The 23,640-nt window shown below is 48.3% G+C and overlaps 2 protein-coding genes across 2 annotated transcripts in view; one reads left to right on the top strand and one right to left on the bottom strand.

Annotated features, from left to right (window-relative positions):
* The window catches only part of SP1 (Sp1 transcription factor), a 38,209-nt gene extending 34,873 nt beyond the window's left edge, over positions 1-3,336 (bottom strand). Inside the window, exons 1-3 of the mRNA XM_008532975.2 lie at positions 3,160-3,336; positions 1,938-2,095; positions 100-1,615 (exon numbers count right to left, since the gene is read on the bottom strand). Coding sequence (XP_008531197.1) covers positions 100-1,615; positions 1,938-2,095; positions 3,160-3,166 — 1,681 coding nt within the window. The 5' untranslated portion in view covers positions 3,167-3,336. The remainder of the gene's footprint in view (positions 1-99; positions 1,616-1,937; positions 2,096-3,159) is intronic.
* A 7,181-nt stretch (positions 3,337-10,517) lies between these two features.
* Positions 10,518-23,640, top strand: part of SP7 (Sp7 transcription factor) — a 28,474-nt gene continuing 15,351 nt past the window's right edge. The window contains exons 1-2 of the mRNA XM_008532976.2: positions 10,518-10,763; positions 22,631-22,689. The gene's annotated coding sequence lies outside the window, so the exon portion shown is untranslated. The remainder of the gene's footprint in view (positions 10,764-22,630; positions 22,690-23,640) is intronic.

The following is a 23,640-nucleotide window of genomic DNA, read 5'->3' as shown; positions in this document are numbered from 1 at the left end:
GTCATCCCCAAAAGACTCTATTCCCTTCTTTAGACTCAACAGTTTCAGCTGAGATGCTAGTTAGCTCTGGAAATAAATGCAAAAGATTGGAAGCCTTACCTGGGGCATTTGCTATAGTCAACGGCAGGCTTGGAAGCTGGTGCACCTGGATTCCTGAAGCACCCAACGCACTGAGGTTAATGGTCTGGAGACCAGGCATGGAGGAGAGCTGAGCAGCATTCACAGTGACTGTGCCAGCAGGGATGGAGGCAGCTGAGGCAATGGGTGTAAGGGTGGTACTGCTGCTGCTGGTCTGCCCCAAGGAAACACCCTGCATTGGGGCTAAGGTGATTGTCTGGGCCTGTGGGTTCTGAACTTGGAGGTTCTGCAGCTGAAGAGTCTGCCAACTAACCTGTCCATTGGGCCCCACTGTTGGTGTCCGGATGATGATTGGGCCAGAGTTTGGAACAGCCTGAAGCTGGAGGTTCTGGAGGGTTTCCTGGGAGATAGCTTGAGTTGTAAAGGTCTGCCCTGACAATGGTGCTGCTTGGAGGGCCTGGAGGGCCTGTCCCCCTTGAACTAGCTGAGGCTGGATAAGAATTTGCTGTTGTTGCTGTGTCTGCTGGCTTTGCTCTCCCTCTTTTTGCTGACTTGCTTGCAGCGAGCCTCCAGATGTCTGGTTCTGCTGAATGTTCAGAGCATCAGACCCCTGTAGCCCACTGACTCTCTGGGGTGTCTGGCCTTGAGAGTTGGTCCCTGCTGATCCGCTGGTGGTAAAGTTCATAATTCCCATGTTGCTGGTGGTAGTAGTTGTTGAATAACTATTGGCATTGGTGAAAAAGGAACTGGAACTGGCTTGTGATGATACCAAACTGGCAGAACTGATGGCAGTCCCTGAGGTGACAGGCTGTGAGCCGCTCTCCTGGGACCCAGAGCCGCTGATCGTGACTGCCTGAGAGCTAGGAGTCAAGGTAGCTGCAGAAACGCTGTTGACAGGTAGCAAAGTGATATTCCCATTCAGGGCCACTGGTACATTGGTCACATACTGAGTCTGTCCTGAGAGTACATTATTAGCCAGGCCTTGGAGGGGGACAGCCTGCTGGAGCAGGTTTGGCATAGCAGCAATGATGTTGCCTCCACTTCCTCGATTTGTGATGATCTGTTGGTTTGCACCTGGTATGATCTGTATTTGACCAGAACCATCCTGCTGTACTTGGGCCCCAGTGGCAGCGAACTGCAGCTGTTGCCCATCTACGGTCTGGAACTGTGGGATTACTTGATACTGAATATTAGGCATCACTCCAGGTAGTCCTGTCAGGACTTGCTGGTTCTGTAAGTTGGAAGTGGCAGCCACAACATACTGCCCACCAGAGACCGTGCGATTCTTGGAAGACTCGCTGCCATTGCTGCCATTGGTACTACTGCCACCCTGTTCCTTTGAGGTAGGGGTAGCCCCGGAGGAGGAAGAGATGATCTGCCAGCCATTGGCACCTTGTGAAAGTTGTGTGGCTGTGAGGTCAAGCTCACCTGTGCCCCCTGACTGGTTTGGGCCCTGGGAGTTGTTGCTGTTTTCATTGGGTGACTCAATTCTGCTGCAAGTTGCTGCCAGCAGAGCCAAAGGGGATGGCTGGGATTCCTGGCCAGAAAACACGGGAGAGAAAAGCAGTTAGTTTAGTGACACCCGGCTGCCAGCCCAGGGGGCGGTATACAACAAATAAGCAGCAAAGCAGTGCAAACAAATAAAGAGCAAAAAAACACACACAAAAGCTCATCTATCTATACGGCTGAAATTCTCATCTTTGGGGATCTCCAAGCCACTTGTCTTTCTGTGCTTACTTCCCTACGTATAAAACGGTTTAGCCCCTTCCTAAAAATTTTTCTGTGAAAAGGAAGACAATCACCTAAGAATATATCCATCCTCTCAACACCTTCCCCACTTTATCCTGACCATCACTTACCTGCCCTCCTCCTCCTCCACTGCTGCTGCTACTGCCTGTGCTGCTGCTTCGAGCCTGAGAAAAGGCACCACCACCATTACCATTGCCCCCATTACTGCCACCAACGCCTTTTTCAATCTTCACCACGGCTGTCATTTCATCCATGGAGTGATCTTGGTCTAAAAAGAATTAAAAGACAAACAACTTACAATTGGGGGAAGGAAAAGGGTAAAGTGAGGAAGGGTAAAGGAGGCTATGATGAAAGAGAAATAACCAAGAACGTGAAGGCACCAGGGCAAAAAAAAAAAAAAAAAAAGATGGACTGGGGGAGAAAGGATAGTTATAAGACATGTAGGACGTGAACTAGGCTGGATGGTACCAAAACTGGGCCTCAATTCTCCCCTGCCCAAAATTAACCTCAGAAAACATGGAAAAAGTACTTTTGGTATAGGAAATGTGAGGGGCGGTGGGCATGCTGAAAGGGCTGCAAGATAAGAAAAAGTATCCTGGGGAAAAAGAGAAGGATAGGTAAGGCAAAAAACAACATGTGAGCGGATGGAACGCCTGCTAAAATTAGGGTCCAAGGAGATGGAGAAAGGGAAAACTTCAAGTGTAGAAAGGAACAAGAGAGGAGGGGAAAGGGGGAAAGAGGAGATGGGAAGGGTGAGTGGGGAAACATCTGTGAACACTGTGAGGGGCTAAGGCAGTCCAGGTCAGGAGGTTTCGGGGCGGATAGAGAAGGGCGGGCCCTAGAGGGAAAGGGCGGTTTCGGGGTGAGGGGCGTGGAAAGGGCGGGCCGGGGGGGGGAGGGGAGGGGAGACCTACTGGGGGGGGGGGGAGGGCCTTGGGGCAGGCGGCGACTAGAGGGCGGACCAGGGAGGCGGTTGGCCCGGGCGGGGCCTGCCCTGTTCGGGCCACCCCCGCGGCTCCAGCCCCCGGCGGGAGGAGCCTCAGGCGGGCGGCCGAGTAGTGGGGGGTAAGGCCCGTCCCCCGTGGCCGGGGCGGGCAGGGGGCGGGCGAGGCCACGCTGCCCCCTCCCCCGGGGCGGGCGGCCCATCCCCCTCCTCCTCGGAGGCCCCGCCACTGCCCCTTCTCCCTCCCTTCCCTCCGCCCCGGGCGGGACCAAGGCCGCCGCCGCCGCCTCCCGCCCGCCCCCCCTCACGGCGGGGACCGCCCGGTCGGCCCTCGCGCGCGCCCCCTCACTCCCCTCCCACCCCTAAGCTTGGAGTGGACTCATCCTTACCGCTCATGGTGGCAGCTGAGGGACGAGCTCAAGGGGGTCCTGTCCGGGGGGGTTGGGGGGGGCCGGGAAAAACGCGGACGCTGACGAGGCAAGCGAACCCGGACCGGACAGGGAGGGGGGGGGTAAGGAGGAGGGAGCAGCGCGCCACAAGCCCAGCCTATGCTCCGCCCCTCCGCTGCTGCCCCGCCCAATGAGGGAGGGAGAAAGGAGGGACTTGCAGAAGAAAGGCGGGCAGATTATCCAATGGCAAGACTCGCTTGCTCTCTAAGGCGTGTAAGACAAAGTTGCGTGCCTGGTGTCCGCCCAAAAAGACCGCCCTCTCACTATTAAAAGCCAATGAAAGGCGAAGGAAGTGGAGATGGGCGGGAGCTACAGATGATAGGCTTGGGAAGAAACCAGTCAACAGCCAGGCGGGCTACCTAAGAGGTAGGGATAGGAAGAGCTTTGATTGGAGTGACAGAAGAACGACCAATGAGAACCCTGGACATGCCTGGGCAAAGTCCTAGTGGGAGGAGAGGTAAGAAGTAGGCAGGAATGGGATAGGATGAACCTGATCAAAACCAATCAGAAATCAGGCGGGCAGCCAGGGAAGTTATGATTGGATTAACGCTGAAAAGAGACAAGATAGGACGCAAATTGACGTGAAGCAAAAGCCAATTAAACGTGAACTGAAGTCTGGGGGCGGGACCTTGGAGTGGGCAGAGGAGAATTGGCGTCTCCTTCAGTCACTCAGCCCAATGAGGCGGCGAAGGAAGCCAGGCACCGCCTCAAACCTGGCCAATGGGCGTTACTAGAGCAGCCGGTCACGGGGGAGGGAACAGGGCTGTGCCAGGAGGAGTCCGTCGCCATATTGGCCGTCCTCAGAGGACGTCTTTACAGGGATTAGGTGATGCGCATTCGCGGATCCCTGCAGCTCCACAGGTGTCAGGGCCGCGACACTCGCTCGCGCTTCTGCCTTGCCACCCAGGCTCGTTGGTGTCTTCGTTTAACCGCCCTTAAAAGTACCTCTCGGGCCTCGCCGCTCCCGGGTGGGCGGACGGGCGGGCGGATCCTCTGAGTGTGGGTGTCAGCCCCGTGGGTGCAGGCGCCGCGAGATCTGGCGACTGCGCGCACCCAGTCGGTGAATGCCGAGCTGACCAATTTGCAAGGTCTTTGGGAGATTCCAGCAAACGCCATTTTATTAAGTTCCCCCAGACGGTGGTGCTGACCACTTCCCTTACGGCGGGCGAACTTTTCAAGAGCTTGTCTGTGAGGCTAAAGTGCATTGGAGAACCTCCCGGACTCAAGGGCCATCAGTCACATACTTCCCCCTCCCCCTTAATTGTAAACGTGGTCTAAGCAGAACACCTGATCGCGAGATAGAATTCCTGCTTTCTGCAGCTGCAAAGGTTGAAGGAGATTTTCCCCGAGGCACCTGAATTTCTGGCCTCCCATTCTGCCTCTCCTTTATGCTAGTTGTGGTGGAGGCAGCCTGGGCGGCTTGGCAATGACATAAGGAGGTCATTCTCTTTAGTACTCCTATCTTCTATGTTGTCACTTCTACCTACAATTTCAGCACTCTCCTGATAGGTTGTGATGTTTTAAGTCTGGATTCGCGTGAAACAGGCCTCTGCTGCTTTGGGCCGGGCCTGAAGAAGGTGAAGTGACTGTTGAATGCCTACTGTGTCGGGTGCCTAGGTCATTTAGGCGTTTTGCATTCCTTATGTCATCCTCACGAGGAAGACAGTAAATATGAGAGATATGTGTTTTATAAATGAAGAAATTTAGGCTGGGAAGTTACTTGCCCAAGGTCACAAAGCTAATGAGTTGCAGTGCCAGATTCCAACCCAGAACAGTCCTACAAAAAGTTCGCAGAAAGTCCCACAAAAAGCCTTCTATAAATTGTTAAGTAAATAAAGCAATGCCTTGTATAACCATTTATAAAAACGGACATAATTTAAAAATGTTTTTTATTGTTTATAAAGAATTCTTTTTTATTGTCACCTTCTAGCTCCTGAAAAAAAAATCCTGCCCATACTTCCAGGACAGCTCAAATGGCATCATCCTCTTGTATACCTTTATTATAAAACATCACATTACATTATAATTAATAGCTCTCCCTAGATCAAAGTTCCTGAAAATATAATGTCAGACAGTTTCTATCAGAATCCTCTGGACTGCTTTTTTAAAAAGGTAGATTCCTAAACCCCATCTCAGACCTAATAAATCAGATTTTCTGGAGTGGGGTTTGAAAATATGCATTTTTTTAAGTAGCTCTTTCAAGTGATTGCCTAAACTGGAGTTTAAGAAACACTACGGGAAGAAACTTCCAGAAGGGAAGGAACTTCCTGGAGTGAAGAAACTGCATTACTCATCTTTGTAAACCAAGCTCTGGAGATTCTAACAGCTGGTTAGTGATTTCAGCAAAAGACCACACCTAAACTTGGGGTGGGTGGGGGGATGCATGAGACTCCATTGTGGAGCAGTCCTCTCAACGTTTCACATATGTTGTCTAACTTAATCCTTTCGACCAATTTCAGGAATTGTCATCCCCTTTTCCAGATGAGTAAACTGAGGCTCAGATCCTTCAGTTAAATTATGACTTCTGTTTAGTTCCAAAGTTTGTGTTTTTTCCGTGGCTCTAAACTAGTCTATGCCTGAAATGGGGACTAAGGTTTGATTTTATCCCAGATACTGAGAATGAGGCTTAGATTTAGACTCAGAAATTCAAGAGCCATCATCCTTTTCACAATACTCTCTCTTTGCGTCTCCAGGACAAGACAGAATTCAGAACCTGGCCAGTAAGGGATGTCCTCAACTTATGCTTGCTTATTGATAGTCCCTGAGAGCAAATGGACTTGATCCATCTTGTCCAAGTCATCTGTGAAAACCTGAACAAATTTGCTTTAGACTAAACACAAAAATCAAAAACGAAAATGAATAAACTTATTTCAAGGCTTCTCAAATCCTCACAGTGTCTGTCTACATTTGTGAAATCATTTAAATATCTTGTAATGACTGTTTAAAAAGCAATGTGGGGGCCGGCCTGGTGGCGAAGCCGTTAAGTTCGCATGTTCTGCTTCTCAGCGGCCCGGGGTTCGCCGGTTCAGATCCCGGGTGTGGACATGGCACCGCTCATCAAGCCATGCTGTGGTAGACGTCCCACATATAAAGTAGAGGAAGATGGGCACGGATGTTAGCTCAGGGCCAGTCTTCCTCAGCAAAAACAGGAGAATTGGCAGCAGTTAGCTCAGGGCTAATCTTCCTAAAAAAAAAAAAGCAATGTGGAGGGGCTGGCTCGGGGGCATTGTGGTTGAGTTCCATGCTTGGCTTCGGAGGCCCAGGGTTCGCAGGTTCAGATCCCGGGAGCTGTGTGGACCTACACAGTGCTCATCAAGGCGTGATGTGGCAGCAAACCACATACAAAAAACAGAGGAAGACTGGCACAGACAGTAGCTTGGGGTCAATGTTCTTCACTCTCCCGCCTCAAAAAAAAGCACTGTGGATCATTTGAGAGTTGTTCCACTTCAGAACTACTCATAAGAACACGAATTGTGCCTGGCTATAATACAGAAACCCTCACATGTACTAAGTGGTAACGTTCAGCATGGAAGTCAAGGCTCTTAGTGGTCGGGCCTGCACTTATTCAGGCTCATCTTCCATTCTGTCCACTGCGCTCTCTTACCCTTCACTTTGTTTTTGTTGATGTTTTCCCAAAAAGTATGCATTCCTGGGTCTCCAAAGTGCCACAGTTTACTCAGCTTGTCCTCCTTCAGGTCTACCAAACTCTTATCTTTGATAAGAACCACTTCTATGAAGTCTTTCCTCCCTCCCCCATGTATTGAATACGCTACCCACTATGCTCTTCTTACATACCTCCATTAGAGGTATCTAAAGATCCAATCTCCTCCAACTGACAAAGCAATCTGAGGGCCCCATGAGGCCTTTTCACATTGTATCCTCAGGGCCTGGCATATAGTTCACATTCAGTAAACACTCATTAAGTGGAAGGGAAGCCTAGTCCTGAACATCTCCTGATATTATAATGCTAAGGACTGAGTCTCAGCCTGCAGGTAGTTGCCTTGTACAAGTTAAAACATTCTTCCTCATTCTTTTTTTTTGGGGGGAAGATTAGCCCTGAGCTAACATCTGCTGGCAATCCTCCTCTTTTTGCTGAGGAAGATTGGCCCTGAGCGAACATCCATGCCCGTCTTCCTCTGTTTATTAGGACACCTGCCACAGCATGGCTTGACAAGTCGTGCCATGTCCGCACCCAAGATCCAAACTGGCAAACCCCAGGCTGCTGAAGCAGAACATGTGAACTTAACCACTGCGCCACCAGGCCGGCCCCTTCCTGATTCTGAAGCCATTCTAGCTTTCATCAATTTCCCACTTAACAATCTGGTAACTGGGAACATTTTATAAATCAAAATAGACAGATGCTGCAAACCCTCCTTTTACACCATCATTGTAAGCTTCCCTCTCAGTAAGCTTTCAACTATAGCTGTTAGGTACAAAAAAGACTGACGAAAATTTCTTTTACCTATCCTGCCTACTCCAGGATAAAGGAGCTTCGAAAAGAAAGAGTCCCTGACAACATAGTCTCTATAGTCTTCTAAACCTTTACGTTCTAGCTCTCTGAACAAGAAAACTCGCCTAGGTTTTCACACCATGCGGTCTAAGGTCATGTGCAGTGCAGCGGTGATTGCAGAAGCTTAATGGGTCATCGCACACATCCCTCAGTCTTTTTAGGGCCCTAGAAAGGCAACAAACTAAGAAAAGAACTGTTTAACAAGTCAGGCTTCTTTCTGTTTGGGAACCCCAGAGCCTGTTGATGAGAAATCTAGGACTGGCTGCAGATATTCTTTATTATTATTATTATCATTATTTAAAATGACTCATTCTATACCTTTGCTGTGTCTTTGTTTCCTTATCTGAGAAGCGTCGTGGCTCACCCCTGCCTAAACTATATTTGTACTAGGAAGGCCTGCATTCAGTCCTGCAAGCAGGGGGTGGCTCTGGTGGTCTTGAAGGCCCTGGAGGAGGGAGAAAGGCTGGGGGGGAATGATGAGAGTTTTTGTCTGAGAGTCGGGAGGCATGGTCAAGAACACAATTTAGTTATTGTTAGAGCTGACCTCTGGCCCAACCTTCTCAAATATTCTCTTTTTTGAAGAGGGCTGCAAGAAGACAGCCCTGGCTGTAAACCCAGCTGAAGCCTGAAGACCGTTTGGCAAATAAAAGCGGAGGTGGTTTGAGACATGGTGGGGAAGAGGAAGAGAAATTGCCGACAAGTTCCACAATCCATCTGCATTCTTGAGAGCTAGAGGCAGGCTCCAGCACCCAGGAGGCTGGAAGAGGAACCCAGACCCAAAACTGAGCAAACAAGAGTTTTCCCGAACATTTAAATCTGACCCCTGGGGACTCCAGCTTGAAATAAACACATCATCAAAACATTTCCCTTCCCCGAAGTATCCAACCCCCTCAGACTCCTTGGCGATCCCAGGCTCACCAGACCTGGGAAGCCGGTGCTCAATGCCAATCTACCCTCACCAGTCACCCCACCTCCACCCAGACCTCTGCACCCCAAGGGTGACTGGGGTCCTGCCTGCCAGTTCAGCATTAAAAAAACAAAAGTTCCTCTTTTAACCAAAAAGGAAGCAGTTTCCCCTTCCTCTCCTGGAACGCGTAGCCCTGAATCCCCTCCAGAGTCCAGTGTGGAGGAGAGAGTTTCACCACCACCCAGCTTCCCATTCCCAGAAAGGAGAATGGCCCCGACAGGCTCAACAGGTTTGGGAAAACGACCTGCCCTCCTCGGGCATCCACAGCAGACACTGGAGGAAGGAAGGGCAGGGAAGGGAGAGAGACCGGCCAGGGGCTGGCCCGGGTTCCCCCTCCCACGGAACTGGGGGCGGGCGGAGGGCCGGGCTGGGGGAGGCGGGGGCTGAATTCATAAACAAACCCGCCTGGGCCACGAGGTGCCCAGAGGAATGGGGTGGGGTTCGCGGCCCTCTCCGGCCCAGCCTGAGCCGGCTTAGTGGTGTGGGCTGGGCCTGAACCTCTCCACCCCCAGTTTCCGGCTAGGGGTGGGCCATCTGGCTCTCCCCAACCGCAAACCCCTCCTTCCGGCTTTGCCCTCCCTCCCTGCAGCCGAGCGGCCAGCTGAGGTTAGTAGAAGCCTGACACCTGACTTCTCGTCTCTTCTTCCGGAAGTTTTCACTGTCTCCAGGGCGAGTGGGTGGTACATGTGGGGGAAAGGCCCTGGAACGGCAAGTTGATTCCTTCTCGGGGCGGCCAGGGAGATGTAGAAAGGGAAAGGTGGGAGAGGACTGGAGTGTCACAGACTTTTGCCTGTTTTCCCTGCTTCCCTGACGCTGGTGCCCAGCTGAGGGGTAGCCTTTACCACCGCTGCAGGCCCTCGGTGGTGCATGGACAAGGTCCCCGGGAGGCTTCAGGAAGAACTTTCCTTCAGTCACTCACAAGACTAGTAACTAACACCTATAGACGTTACAGTATCCCCTTCTTACTGATTTTGGGAAATAAATTCAGAATTTGAGAAGTGTGCCCAACTGAGGTCTCAAGGCAGAGTTGGGTCTCCCTGATGCCAATTCTGCTTCTCCAGCATTTCCCAAAGTGTCACCACTTACCACTGGTGAAATCTGAATATTTCTGTGTTTTTTTAATGAATTTTAGAAAGAAATCGAACCTATCATTTCACAGAGGTTATTGTTAAGATGAAGAAAAAATTAATGGTATACTATGGAACAGGGGAACCTGATAATGGTAAAAATTATGAAGGTAGAGTGTGAATGATTGAGGTCTGGGCAAATACATGTGCCATCCTGGCTTCACCATCTTACATGCAGCCATTTCTAAGGATGGATGAGGGAGAATGAGAATTCTTCAGTGAGGGGGCTAATCTAGATCATCTACAAGGTCCCTCCAGCACTGACATTCTAAAGTTTAAGAGCAATTAAAGAGTATTTTAAGGCAGAAACTGGAAGCCAGAGAGCAAGAAAAACTGAGCTAGTAGAGTCAGGAATTTTCTCTGAGCCATGTCACCAGCAGGCCCGCCACCAAAGGGCCCAGAGCTGAAGAGGAAGGCTCCCAGCTCTCCACGAGAGGAGCCTGCAGGACAGAGTGAACAGGCCTTGGAACGTTCCACCCCCACTCCTGAGGAATTCTGCCTTCTCATTCCTGCAAGGCACACACAGTAGGGTTGAAGGGAGGCATCGCTGCCTGTGTGGGATCTCTGTCCCAAGACCCTCTGCTCACTCCTGCCCAAGGGCTCAGCCAGTCCCAGCGTCCGACATAGGCAGGTGCTTCCGAGTGCCTCCTCCCTGACCTCAGCCCACTCTGTGCCGGTTCAGGTCCGCCCAGTCAGAGCTCAGCTTCCAGGTCCATAGGCGGTTGGCTGCTGAGATCCCCTCAGGCTTAGCCTCCTCCAGCAGCTTCAAAACCACTGAATCAGACCACCAGACATGTGCATGATGTGGCCCTGATGTAATGCAACATGAAGACCCTGCGTTACCTACCAAATACTCTTTCCACAAATAGTGAACCTGAATCTAAGGAAGTCTTTGGAGCTAATCCCAGTTTGTAGAAAATATGGGGGCTGGAGGAACAAGGTAAGTGAAAACAGAAAGAAACAAATCAGGAAAATCCAAAAGGTAGGACATTCTGTAGGGCAACTGACTCCGTTTCTTCAAGTCAGTGGCATGGAGTAGAGGAGGGAGGGCCGTTCTTGCTTTAAAAAGTCTTAAGAGGCAAAACAGTCACGTGCGACGTGATCCTATGTTGAACAAACCAACTGTAAAAAGACATTTTGGAGCAGCTGGGAAAATTTGAATATGGACTGGGAATTAGATGACATTAGTAACAATAGCATTGGGATTATATAAGAACATGTTTTTATAGCAATGCATATCAAAATATTTATGGGTTTAATGTCATAATGTCTGCAAGTTACCTTATAATACTTCAAAAAAAAGAATTACTGACCTAAATATGGTAAATAGTAATAATTGTTAAGTTCAGATTATAGTTATATCAGATTTGTTTTCTTCTCTATTTTGATTTAAATGATTTTTTAATAATATAAATGGTTACAAAATTTTCATTTAATCATAATTAAAATACCCACTGGCTCCTTTCTCCTTTCACATGCCCGGTCTCAGGTCCATGGCCTCCTTTCCTTTCTGCTGGAGTTCACCCCTTCTCAGCTGCTCTCTGCTCTTTTCTCCTTGCCACGTCAGCCTATTATGGCATAGTGCTAAAGCCGTGGCACCTCTTGCCATACATCTCAAGGTTTGGTGGTTTAGAGAAACAATGTCGAAGTCTGAGGCCTCCCCCACTGTGTCTTTTTAAAATTAGTTTCTGGGTGGTGGTACCAGCATTTGGGGGAGACACTGAAGCCACCCATGTCTCAGCCAGTTGGCATCTACCACACTGTGTGGCTAACCCAGAGAAGGAAAGGACTGAGGAGAATTGAGCAGTCTCCCCTGGGGCAGGCTTCTGACCAGAGCTAAGGAAGGAGGCAGTAGGCTGGAGAGCTTCCTGCCTCCCAACTGTGTGATTATTTATCCTCCACCATTCCCCGCTACCTCCCCACCCGCAACCAAAGCCAGTCTCTCTGCTGTGCTCTTTCATTCAGCGTTGAACATGCCCTGGGCAAGATAGGACACTAGACACTGGGGAAGGTGTAATGAACACATCATGGTCCTGCCTCAAGGAATTTGGCTTAGTAGAGGAGGCCGACTCATACACGGTGAATTATAATAGCCTGTCTTACATGCAGCAATGGAGATGCATACACAAGTGATCGCTTTTCAAGGGGCCTTGTGCCCAGTTTTCTCCCCAACAAACTTCTACTCTCTTCAGACTCCCACCATCCCCCCTCCCAGCAGTAATCAGTCATCAAGTCCCGTCAATCTTATTCCACAAATGTCTTGCGGATTCATCCCTCCTTTCTCTCCATATCCCTCCTCTCTGCCTTAGTTAAGCATCCCCATGTTGCTTACTTGGTGATGTTACCATAGAGAATGGATTCCTTGTCTCCAGGTTGATCTTCAGAATAGGCTCCACTGGCCCCAGGGAGTCTATCTTATTGAACACAGATCTCATTATCTGGTCCAAGTCAAATCAAATCTTTCCAGGCCCTACCTTTCACCTAGAGATGTACACAGAGCTCCAGCCACGTCCACTCAACTACTTATCATTCACAAAATAGGCCAAATGGTTTCCCTTGTGACGTCCCACTGATACACACACAGGTGTGCCCTTCCCCCACGGTATTTCAAAAACTCACCTTTCAAGTTTTAGATCAAGCTTCATCTCCAGAATCCTTTCCAGAAATATCCCTCCTCACTCTAGAATTGGCCACACTTCTCCACATGTCCCCATTGCAACCTCTGCTGCCTTCCACCTTGCAGCCGTTTTGTTGCATTTACTTGTCTGTACATTTCTAAACACAGTGGAGTGAGGTGGAGCCAAAGGTTAAAGTTCACGTCCAGGCTTACTAACTGCAGCTTGAGGCAGGTTGCTTAACCTCGGTGAGCCTTAGTTGCCTCACCTATAAAATGAGGATATCATTGCTCATCTGGAAGGGTTGCAGAGAAGTTAAATGAAAACGTGGGATTTTTTTTTTATTTGTTTCTTTTTTGTTTTTACTGCCCAAGTAACACTTGAACATCCTCTCTTTGTATAAGCTTGAACCTGAAGTGTGCTGAGATACGCACATCCCGCTTCACTGCACACGCCATTCTCTCTTCTCTGGAGTAGGGAGCCACCTTCGCCAGGGAAGAGCTGGCTTTGCAGCTTTTCAGTCCCCTTCCTATGCATTTATCCTACAGATATTTACTCAATGCCTCCTATGTGCCAGGCACTGTCTGCTGTGGCAATAAAGACACAACAGCGAACAAAACCTCTCTTCTTTTGAGCTCACTTCCTATGTTCACATATATCTCTTTGTTGTTGATATTTTTTATGTGAATGGGTATTTTAAGTATTATTCTATAGCTTGTTTTTTTTAAAACAACAGAATATGTTAAAGATCTTGTCATGTTAGTTTATTTCATTCTTTCTTAACATTTCAAATTCTTCTGCAGCAGACACCTTTGTACATAGATATTTGTGCCCATGTATGGCATTTAGGAGCGAGCGCAGAGCTATATAGCAGAGCAGTTAAGAGCACAGGTTCTGGAAACAGACCATGGGTGTGAATCCTGGCTCTGTCACTTACTCTGTATGACCTTAGGCAAGTCACTTAACCTCCGTGCCTCACTTACCTCATCTGTAAAATGAGGAAATAAGAGTATTTGCTCCATGGAATAGTTGTCTATGGTTAGAATCCTGGTGGCCAGCCCCATGGCCGAGTGGTTAAGTTCTCCTGCTCCGCTTCAGCAGCAGTGGTTAAGTTCGCACATTCCACTTCTCGGCGGCCCGGGGTTCGCTGCTTCAGATCCTGAGTGTGGACATGGCACCACTTGGCAAAAGCCATGCTGTGGTAAGCGTCCCACATATAAAGTAGAGGAAGATGGGCACTGATGTTAGCTCAGTGCCCGTCTTCCTCAGCAAAAACAGGAGGATTGGCAGTGTTTAGCTCAGGGCTGATGTTCCTCAAAAAGAAAAAAAGAATCCTGGCACACACTCAGCATTCGGCACATATTAGTATTATCAGTATACATTACTAGAAGTAGAATTGCCTTGTCAAGATTACACAGATTTAAAATTTTGATACACTGACAAACTCTCTTCCAAAGACATTTCCAGTTACACTCATGCCAACTCTGTGAAAGTGATAGTTTCCCTGCATTCTCACCAATTTTTAAAATAATTGTCAATCTGACAATTCCGTGATTGAAATTTTTTCCCCTGACTTATTGAGATTTACAAGGACAAGTGTCTTTTCTATGTTATTGTCCATTCGTATTTTGTCCTCTGTGAATTGTCCTTTCGTGTCCTTTGTCCATTTTTCTATTGAATCATTTGACTTAAAGAAGCTCTTTATGTGTATTAGATATTAATTCTTTGTTAGAATAAAATGTATCAAATATTTTCTCCCTGTCGATTGTTTTTTTTGTTTGTTTTTTGGGGTTTTTTTTAAAAGATTTTATTTTTCCTTTTTCTCCCCAAAGCTCCCTTGTACATAGTTGTGTATTCCAGCCGTGAGTCCTTTTACTTGTGGTGTGTGGGACGCCACCTCAGCATGGCCTGATGAGCGATGCCATGTTGGCGCCCAGGATCTGAATTGGCAAAACCCTGGGCCACTGAAGCAGAGCGCATGAACTTAACCACTCGGCCATGGGGCTGGCACCTGTTTTGTTTTTTGAGATTTAAAAAAATTCAAGTGGCCAGCCTGGTGGTGCAGTGGTTAAGTGTGCACCTTCCGCTTTGGCTGCCCAGGGTTCACCCGTTCGGACCCCGGATGCAGACATGGCACCACTTGTCAAGCCATGCTGTGGTAGCGTCCCACATATAAAGTAGAGGAAGATGAGTATGGATGTTAGCTCAGGGCCAGTCTTCCTCAGCAAAAAGAGGAGGATTGTCGGCAGATGTTAACTCAGAGCTGGTCTTCCTCAAAAAAAAAAAAATCAACTTTAGTGAGGTATAATTTTTACATAATAAAAGGCACCCATTTTAAAGATTTTATTTTTCCTTTTTCTCCCAAAGGCCCCCCGGGTACATAGTTGTATATTTTTAGTTGTGGGTCCTTCTAGTTGTGGCATGTTGGATGCCGCCTCAGCGTGACTTGATGAATGGTGCCATGTCCTGCCCAGGATCCGAACCTGTGAAACCCTGGGCCGCTGAAGAGAGCATGCGAACTTAACTACTCGGCCACGGGCCGGCCCCAAAATGCACCCATTTTATTTTCTTTTATTTTATTGAGGAAGATTAGCCCTGAGCTAACATCCGCTGCCAATCTTCCTCTCTTTTTGCTGAGGAAGCCTGGCCCTGAGCTAACATCTGTGCCCATCTTCCTCTACTTTATACGTGGAATGCCTACCACAGCATGGCTTGCCAAGCAGTGCCACGTCTGCACCTGGGATCCAAACCGGCGAACCCTGGGCCTCCGAAGGGGAATGTGTGCAGTTAATCACTGAGTCGCTGGGCCGGCCCCTATTTTAAATTTTTAGATATACATAAATACTAGATGCTAATCCTTTTAAAAAATATTGGAAATATTTTCTTCCTGTTAGTTGCCCTTTAACTTTGTTATTGTTATCTATGCAATAGAACTTTTTTTTTTAAATAAGGAAGATTGACCCTGAGCTGACATCTGTGCTGACCTTCCTCTATTTTGTATGGAGGATGCAGCCACAGCATGGCTTGATGAGCCTGATGAGCTCTGTGTAGGTCCGAACCTGGCATCCAAACCTGAGAACCCCAGGCCACCGAAGTGGAGTGTGTGAACTTAAACACTCTGCCACCTGGTTGGCCCCTAGAACTTATTTTTTATGGATCAAATCTGTTTTTCTTTTTTTACCTTGAGTTGGGTCTTATTTATCTTCATATCCTCAACACCTGGACCTGTGCCAGGCACAAAATAACCCCCTAGTGAGTGTTTACTGAATGACCCAACACAGTGAGGAATTCCATTGCTGTTTCCAGGAGTTTGTAAACAGGGTCACATTCCGATCATTTAGCTAACACAACCAAGTCACAGGAGATGAATTTAACCATCAGTAAAAGACCCCAAAATATTGCCTGCAAAGGAGAGGCTGATGAGATTTGGGGACACCCAAATCCAATCTATGCTCCACTGTCTACCCACTAGATCCTTCTTTAGAAGCTCATCTGATTGTATTACACTCCCCTGCTTAAACCTTTTCAAGGCTTTCCAGCTCCCTTGGGATAAAGTGTCCCAACCTGAACTTGGCCATAAGGCTCTGAGTCATCTGGTCTTCAAGTCTGGCCATCGTCTCCTCCCCTTTGTCCACGCTCGTTTTCAGTTCTCCCAGTGTACATGATCGTCCCCAGGCCAGGGGCCCAGCACATGCTGCTCCTTCTGCCAGGAACACTCCTCTCTCCCTCTACCCCAACCTAACTTCCAGACCTTTCTGGACTCAGTTTAACTCTCCTCTCCTCAGGGAAGCCTTCCTTCCCCAACTCCTGACACAGCCGTAGGTCCCACATGACCCTGTCATTACTCCTTCAGCTTTTGTCTTCCCCCAAAGACTGTAACCTCCGTGAGAGAGAAGACTGTGCCGCTCCTGTTTGCCTCTTTGTCCCCACTCTCTGTACCAGAGTGCTCGGCTCACAATAGACACTTGACACAGGTTGCTAGATGAATGAATTAAAGGTAAGCCACAACCAGGAGGAATTGTAGGATTCATCAAGAAGTCTGGGCTTCATCTTGGGGGTAAGGGAAGCCACTCAAAGATTTGAAGCAGAAGAGTGAGATACAAAAGGCTTGATCAATCCCACTAGGCTGAGATGAATGGTTTCGATGACTGGACAATAGGAATTGCACTGACAGAGTGAACATGTAAGGAAACCCTGATCCAGCCTGGGAACACCTGAACTGAGGAGGAGATCATGATTCTTAACCTACCTAAGGCTCTTTTAAAAAACACCCATCCAGGGGCTGGCCCCGTGGCTGAGTGGTTAAGTTCGCGAGCTCTGCTGCAGGTGGCCCAGTGTTTCGTTGGTTCGAATCCTGGGCGCAGACATGGCACTGCTCATCAAACCACGCTGAGGCAGCGTCCCACATGCCACAACTAGAAGGAAAAAATAAAATCTTTAAAAAGGAAAAAAAAAAAAAGAAAAGCACTACATTTAAAAAAAACAAAAACCACCCATCCAGGGGCCTGCCCGGTGGTGCAGCGCTTCAGTGCGCACGTTCCGCTTTGGTGGCCTGGGGTTCACCGGTTCGGATCCTGGGTGTGGACATAGCACCGTTCATCAAGCCATGCTGTGGTAGGCGTCCCACATATAAAGTAGAGGAAGATGGGCATGGATGTTAGCTCAGGGCTAGTCTTCCTCAGCAAAAAGAGGAGGATTGGCAATGTTAACTCAGGGCTGAGCTTCCTCAAAAATACAAAACACCCATCCATGGCCTCATTCTAGTCCAACTAAATCAGTATCTCTGGGGTTGATCGAGGCTCAGACATCTATACACTTTTGAAGCTTGTAAACTCATTCCAATATGCAGCCAGAATTGAAACACAGTTATAAGGACATTCTGGACAGAGGGCAAAGGAAAGCAGCTAAGTATGCTAGACATAGAGCTCTAGACACAGACAGCCTTGGACTTTATCTTCTAGATTATGGAGAACTTTCGAAGGATTTTAAATGGGGAAATGGGAGTCTGGAAAACAGGATCTTTTTTTTTTTTCCCCCAATCTGGGTGCAGAGAGTCAATAAGTTAATCATATGCTTCAGTTCATACTGCACTATCATACTTGAGTTCATACAAGGCCCCTCCTGGTTTATTTTTCCCCCCTCTTCATTCCTAAGCCCTTCCCCACCTCCCTATAACCACGACTCTAATGTGTTTATTTGTCCCTGAATATATATGTATCCTCATTTTGTGGGTGCGTTTAATTTGCATGTAGAATTCAATTGTGCTATAAATCTAATTGTTTTACTTTTTTTACACAATACTCTTTTTTAAGATTTATCCATGTTGCTATAGATATATCTGGTTCATCACTTCTGTTGCATCGTTTCCCCTCAGAGATAGAGAACTAGCTTCCTGATGCTGCAAAGCTGTCATGAATGTTCTCTTAAGGTTCTGTGAAATATTTCCTCATGGGGATAATTCTAAAATAAAAATCTGACCATTTCACCTTCCTGCTCCACTTCCTTCGATGACTCCCCATTTCCTTAGGATAAAGCACAAACTCCTCAGGATGACAAAGGCAGCCCTCAGGATCTAGCCCCCATCCATCTCTCAGTCATCTCCTGCTCCTTCCCCCCACCCTTAGCTAATTGCAGTTTTCCAAATGTGTCATGCTCATTTATACCGCCCTGACTCATTCGTGCTGTTCCCTCTGCCTGGGACCCCCTTGCTTTCCTTGTTGGTTTTTCTATTACCCTCACATCTTTCAGGACTCGGCATAGCATCCTCTTCCTCTGAGATGTCTGTCCCATACTCCATTCCCAACATCCCCATGGAGAGCATCCTCATAATGTTAAGTCCTTTCCCAGTGTGAAAAAGAGAGACTGCTTTCTGCTCTCTTACATTTCCCTGAGAGACCCGAGTTTAGCATCTATTAGATGAATAACCTTGGACAAGTCTTTTTACATCATTAAACTTCTCTTTCCTCCATCAGAAGACCTAAAAATACTCGCCTCGTTGATAAGGCTCTTGTACAGATCAAATGAGTTGCTGCAGGGGAAGTGCCACTGTAGCCTGTAAAGAACTTAACAACGATTTTATTAAAAGATTGTCTTTTAATATGTTTTACCCCCTCAGGTAGGCTTCATGTTCATCTTAGCCAGGCTTGAGTGGTGTAAAAATGTGGGTGGTAGGGAGTGGGCAGCCCCCTCACTGGACTTTCCCGGCAGCCTCCGGCCTCAGCGCTAACAAGTCTTGTGAGGGAAGAGTGAGCGTGAGGAGGAGGCTGGAGGTGAGGAGGAGCAGGCCGGCCGAGCTTGGAGCAGGAGGTTTGGGCCCCTGCCCTTTCTTATTCCCAATTTCTGTAGGCTTCCTACAGAAACAAAGATCAGGCCTTTATTTTTTTCATTTATCTTCATTATCTCTCTTTTTTTTTTTTGTGGAAGATTAGCCCTGAGCTAACTGCTGCCAATCCTCCTCTTTTTGCTGAGGAAGACTGGCCCTGAGCTAACAGCCGTGCCCATCTTCCTCTGTTTTATATGTGGGATGCCTACCACAGCATGGCTTTTGCCAAGCGGTACCACGTCCGCACCCAGGATCCGAACCAGTGAACCCCAGGCCACGGAGAAGTGGAATGTGCTAACTTAACCACTGCACCACCAGGTCGGCCCCTTCATTATCTCTTACACCCTTTCATAATAGGTACTCACTAAATGCATGTTGATTCATGAAGAGAATCCAGACTATGCCAGCCTCAAATCTGGGAAGCTAGCCTTGTCCTTGTCCTTGTCCTTGCAGCCAGTGAACCAGGGGCTCTGTATCCATGCTTCCCAGAGTCTGTCTGTCGACTCCCTCTCTGCCCACCTCCCTCCACCCTGACCCACTGCCACCACTTCTCCCTGCTTCCCCTATAAATCTGCCGCTCATCCTTCAAGTGTCTACACGCTGGTCACCTTCTCCAGGAAGTCTCCTCAAGACTGAACGGGGTGCTGCTCCCCTAGCATTCAGCATTTGTAATATAATAACAGCTATATGGCAGGCAGTGGATTCTATTGAAAAAAATCTTAGGGGCCGGCGGGTGGCATAGTGGTTAAGTTCACTGTGCTCTGCTTGGGCGGCCTGGGGTTTGCTGGTTTGGATCCCAGGCATGGAACTATACACCACTCATCAAGCCATACTGTGGCAGTATCCCACGTAGAAGAAATAGAAGAATCAACAACTATGATACACAACTACTTACTGGGGCTTTGGGGAGGAAAAAAAAAAGAGGAAGATTGGCAATAGATGTTAGCTCAGAGCCAATCTTCCTCACCAAAAAGCAATTGAAAAAATTGTTTTAGGCAGTGAATTTTTGTACATCAACTTCTTGGTCTTCTATGAGGATCATTCACTCCAATTTTACAGACAAGGAGGCTGAGGCTCACAGAGTTTGCACAACTAGCCAGTGGTGGAGCTTGAATTCACATCCTAGTCTGTCTGACTTCCAACACAGCACTTAACCACTACTTCAGCCGCCTCCCAGCGTCACAGGAGCGTGGCTGTTCACCAGGCTCTCTTCCACTGATTGTGCACCTCTTGTGAAATGCTCTGTTGGACACTTCTAGCACATACCTGGCACACAGTGATGCTCAGGACCTGTCTGTGAAAGGAAGGAAGCAGGTGGCGGGGCAGGAAATAGAAGCTTGCTCACTGAATTCTGGCCTAGGAGTCAGGACACCTTTGGACCTTTGACAAGGGCCTTGCCCTCTCTGAGCCAAGACTGGGGGAAGGGGCAGAATCAGTACCATAACCCTCTGAGACTTCTTCCCACTCCAGCCCTTGCCTCAGCGCCGACAGCTCTGCCACTGCCCGCTGCAAAAAGGGGCCAACGCTCTGCCCCCGACACAAGCCCGGGAGTGGGTGGGCGTGATAGGCGGAGTCCTTGAGCAGCTCACTCCTGCCACCTGGTGGTCCTGAGCAGCCTTGCTCATTCTTCTTTTAGAGCCGCGGGTCTAGCGAAGGTCCTGTCTGAAAAAGTCTAGAAGCTGTTTGCACACAGCCTTCCCTCCGAGTTTTTCTTTCCCATTCCCATTCGCAGCACGCATCGACATTTCTGCTATTCCAGCACACTGAGCTGAGCTGGATGGAGTTAAGACCCTTAAAAATCTTAAGTTCTGAAAAGATTGGGGTGCACACCTCTAGCATAAAGGCTTCAAGAGACAAACAATACTAAAAGTAAAGTAAGTACAAATCAGGATGTGCCACAAAATTCTGATTTCTCTTATTATGACTACTTCAATGCTTTTATTTTTTAAAATATGAACTAGCGAATTATGTCAAAGTTTCCATTTGTTTTAGTGCCCCTGCTTTGCTGCCCTGCACCCTGAGGCTACGGGTCCTGTTGGCTACTCTGAGAAGCACACTGTGGACACCACTTTGGAAAAGAGAATGTTCTTAACTTAAGCCTATGGGCCACTCGAGGGCAAGGGTCGTTGTATTTTATATGTTTTTGTCTTTCCTGGGACCCCACCGTGCCTGGGAGATAATAGAAAATAACAATCAATGGTTGTTTTTTGGTCTTTACCTGAAATGAAGCCCTGGCTGGCAGGTGGTCAGGACCCCTGGGAGACGATCTCTGCTTTGTCACAGCCTTGCTGGGTGCCTGATGCCTGCCAGCCTATTTCTCTTTATCTTTAGTTTTTCTCTTTGTAAGTCAGAACCTCCCCCCGCCCGACAAGAAACCTGATTTCAGTTCCAAGAAAGGAAATCAAAACCCTAGAACTTTAGAGCTGGAAGGAACCAAAATACTAATAATCTCTACCATTGATTGAATCCTAGTTTTTTAAATGAGTTTTATTAAGAATAGCCAATTTTTAAAATCTTTCAAAAAAAAAAAAAGAACAGCCATTTTGAACTTTGTCCAATGTCTTCTTAGCATCTATTAAATTGATGGTGTGATTTTTCTTGTTTAACATATTAAGATGCTTTTTATTAATGAATTGCATCATTAAAGACTCATTCTAGCATTTCGCAAGTAAATCAGAAAAAAGCCCTCAAAGCTCATCGAAGTCAGTGGTTCTCAATTAGATATAGCCAAATTCATTTATTTTCAGATGAGGAAACCAAAGCACTAAGAGGTAAATGCTTTCAAATATGGTCCCTAGTTTTTTCATGTATCATTTCCCCCTAATCAGGCTGTTAAGATCCCAAAGAGCAAGCACAGAGGGTCCTATGTATCATTTTCTCTGTATTATTTCACCTAAGGGACCACTCAATAAATGCTATTGACTACTAAATTGATTCGCAGGCTTTTATACTGGAGCTAGAGCAAGAAATTGCAGGCTAACTAGGGAGATGGAAGATGATGGTTATACCAAACAAAGGACTTCTAGATAGTTAGACAGGTAAACCATTAAACGAGTAAAGATGGCTTGAGGCATTTCCTCCCCAGGTGAGCTTGAGAAGGAGGGGCAATGCCTTCTAACTAGGTCACACAACCCGGGCTGATTAGCTTTAGTTCTTTCCATGATTACCATATTCCCTCATCCCTCTGTGGTGACCCTATCTCCCAGATTTTCCAGAACTTTACAGTTTCAAATATTTCCCCTAAACCAGTGAGATATTCCAGAAAAGAGCAGAGTGTGTATCTCCATCCTCAGCTTTTCCAATGCTCTGTCTCATTTTGTATCCATGCCCAAATTTGTACCCTTCCCAGCAAAAGACAAACATGTGGGATGTAAGAATGAGGTGCGGGTACTGGAAAGCCAGTCGGCAGAAGAGGAGAAGGCTAAAGAATGGGCTGCACTGGGGGCATAGTCCTCACATTCGCTCTTCTTCTCAACCTCCCCGGCTGAGGTGGAAGGGACCATGAGATGGAAGCTGTCACCAATGAGGCCATAGGTCCCCAGGTCCCCAAAGCCCACTGGAGCTTCATATTCTCACCCTCTTTTTTGTCCCTTGGCTGCCATGAGTCAGCCCACTGGACACCATATGCTTCTCCAGGAATTTGGAAGCAACCAGAAAGTGCTCTGAGGGTAGCACCCAGGAGGAGCATCCTGGACTTCTTCTACCTGGGTTTCCAGGATCCTGGAAAGAGGAGTCAGGCCTGAGAGCCATTCAGAAGTGGAATGGGATGGTGGGTGTTGTCTGGCAGGACACAGGCTGCCTTAGATGTCTCCATCTGTCCCCTCACCGTCTGTTAACTGAGGCCTCCCTGCTGTCCTGTTTTGTTCTTAGATTCCTAAGGTCTCCTTAGCTGGCAAGGAAGGCCCAGGGTCCAAGGAGACTTGAGAAGGGTAAGGGACTGGGGAGAGAGAGGATGATCATCCATGTGCATGTTGAATGTATTTATGTGACTTTGTGTGTCTCCTTCTAAGACCTGCCCCTGTGGTTCACGAGTGTCGCCATGAATGCCCATGGGTGTGTGACTGTGGCATGTGGTGTGTGCCTTTGTGTGTCAGGGCAGGGGCTCCCTGTGGTGTGCATGTGTTGGGAGGGGGTGATGGTGAGAGCCTAGCTCCCTCTCCTCCCCCATCCCTGCTCCCATCTGGCCTTGATCAGCCAGTCCCTGGGGAGGGAGCCGCGGTTTCGGATACAGGAAAATGTTCCAGGAAGCGGCCACTGTGCTGGGCCCTGCTCCGGCTCCCCCAGCGGAAATTGTTCCAGAAGGGAGGGGGGAAGGGAGTGTTGAGATGGGATTAAGGGAGGAGGGGTGGCTCTTGGCTCCCCTCTCCATGGGATAAGGCAGGATAAGCTGATGGGAAGTTCAGGTCAGCCAGGAACCTGGATGCTGCTACCTACATCATTTAATGCAAGAAAAGCAAGAGCCAGCAAAAGAGGGCTCCTTTTCTTATCGGGTTCTCTTTCTAGTGAGGTGTAAGGATTGGGATCTGGGTGGCCCCTGGGGGTCCCTTTTATGTACCCAAGCTGGGGACCAGGACACCTGGGTCTTGTCTGAAAGTGATGTGGCTTCGGGTGGGGGGCATAGGATACAGCCCCCTCTTCTCCCCACTGAGGGGGCTTTGAAGCTTGGATCCAAGACTGGGAGGGCTGCCTAATTGGGATAATGGAGGTTAATGGGGCGCCTGGAGGGGGTGGCCACGCTCCTAGATCAAAGAGGCCAGCTCTTCCCAACCACCACAGCTGGAGGTCACAGCTGGAGGGGGAGGGGCAGGGGCTTCGGGCCAGCCAGCAGGGGGTGCTCTGGCCTCTGAATGCCTGTCCTCTCCAGTCTGACCTCTTCTTCG

The sequence above is a fragment of the Equus przewalskii genome, chromosome 5 (genome assembly GCF_037783145.1).
Source record: "Equus przewalskii isolate Varuska chromosome 5, EquPr2, whole genome shotgun sequence".
Lineage (NCBI taxonomy): Eukaryota > Metazoa > Chordata > Mammalia > Perissodactyla > Equidae > Equus > Equus przewalskii.
This window is presented reverse-complemented; position numbering and strand designations above follow the sequence as displayed.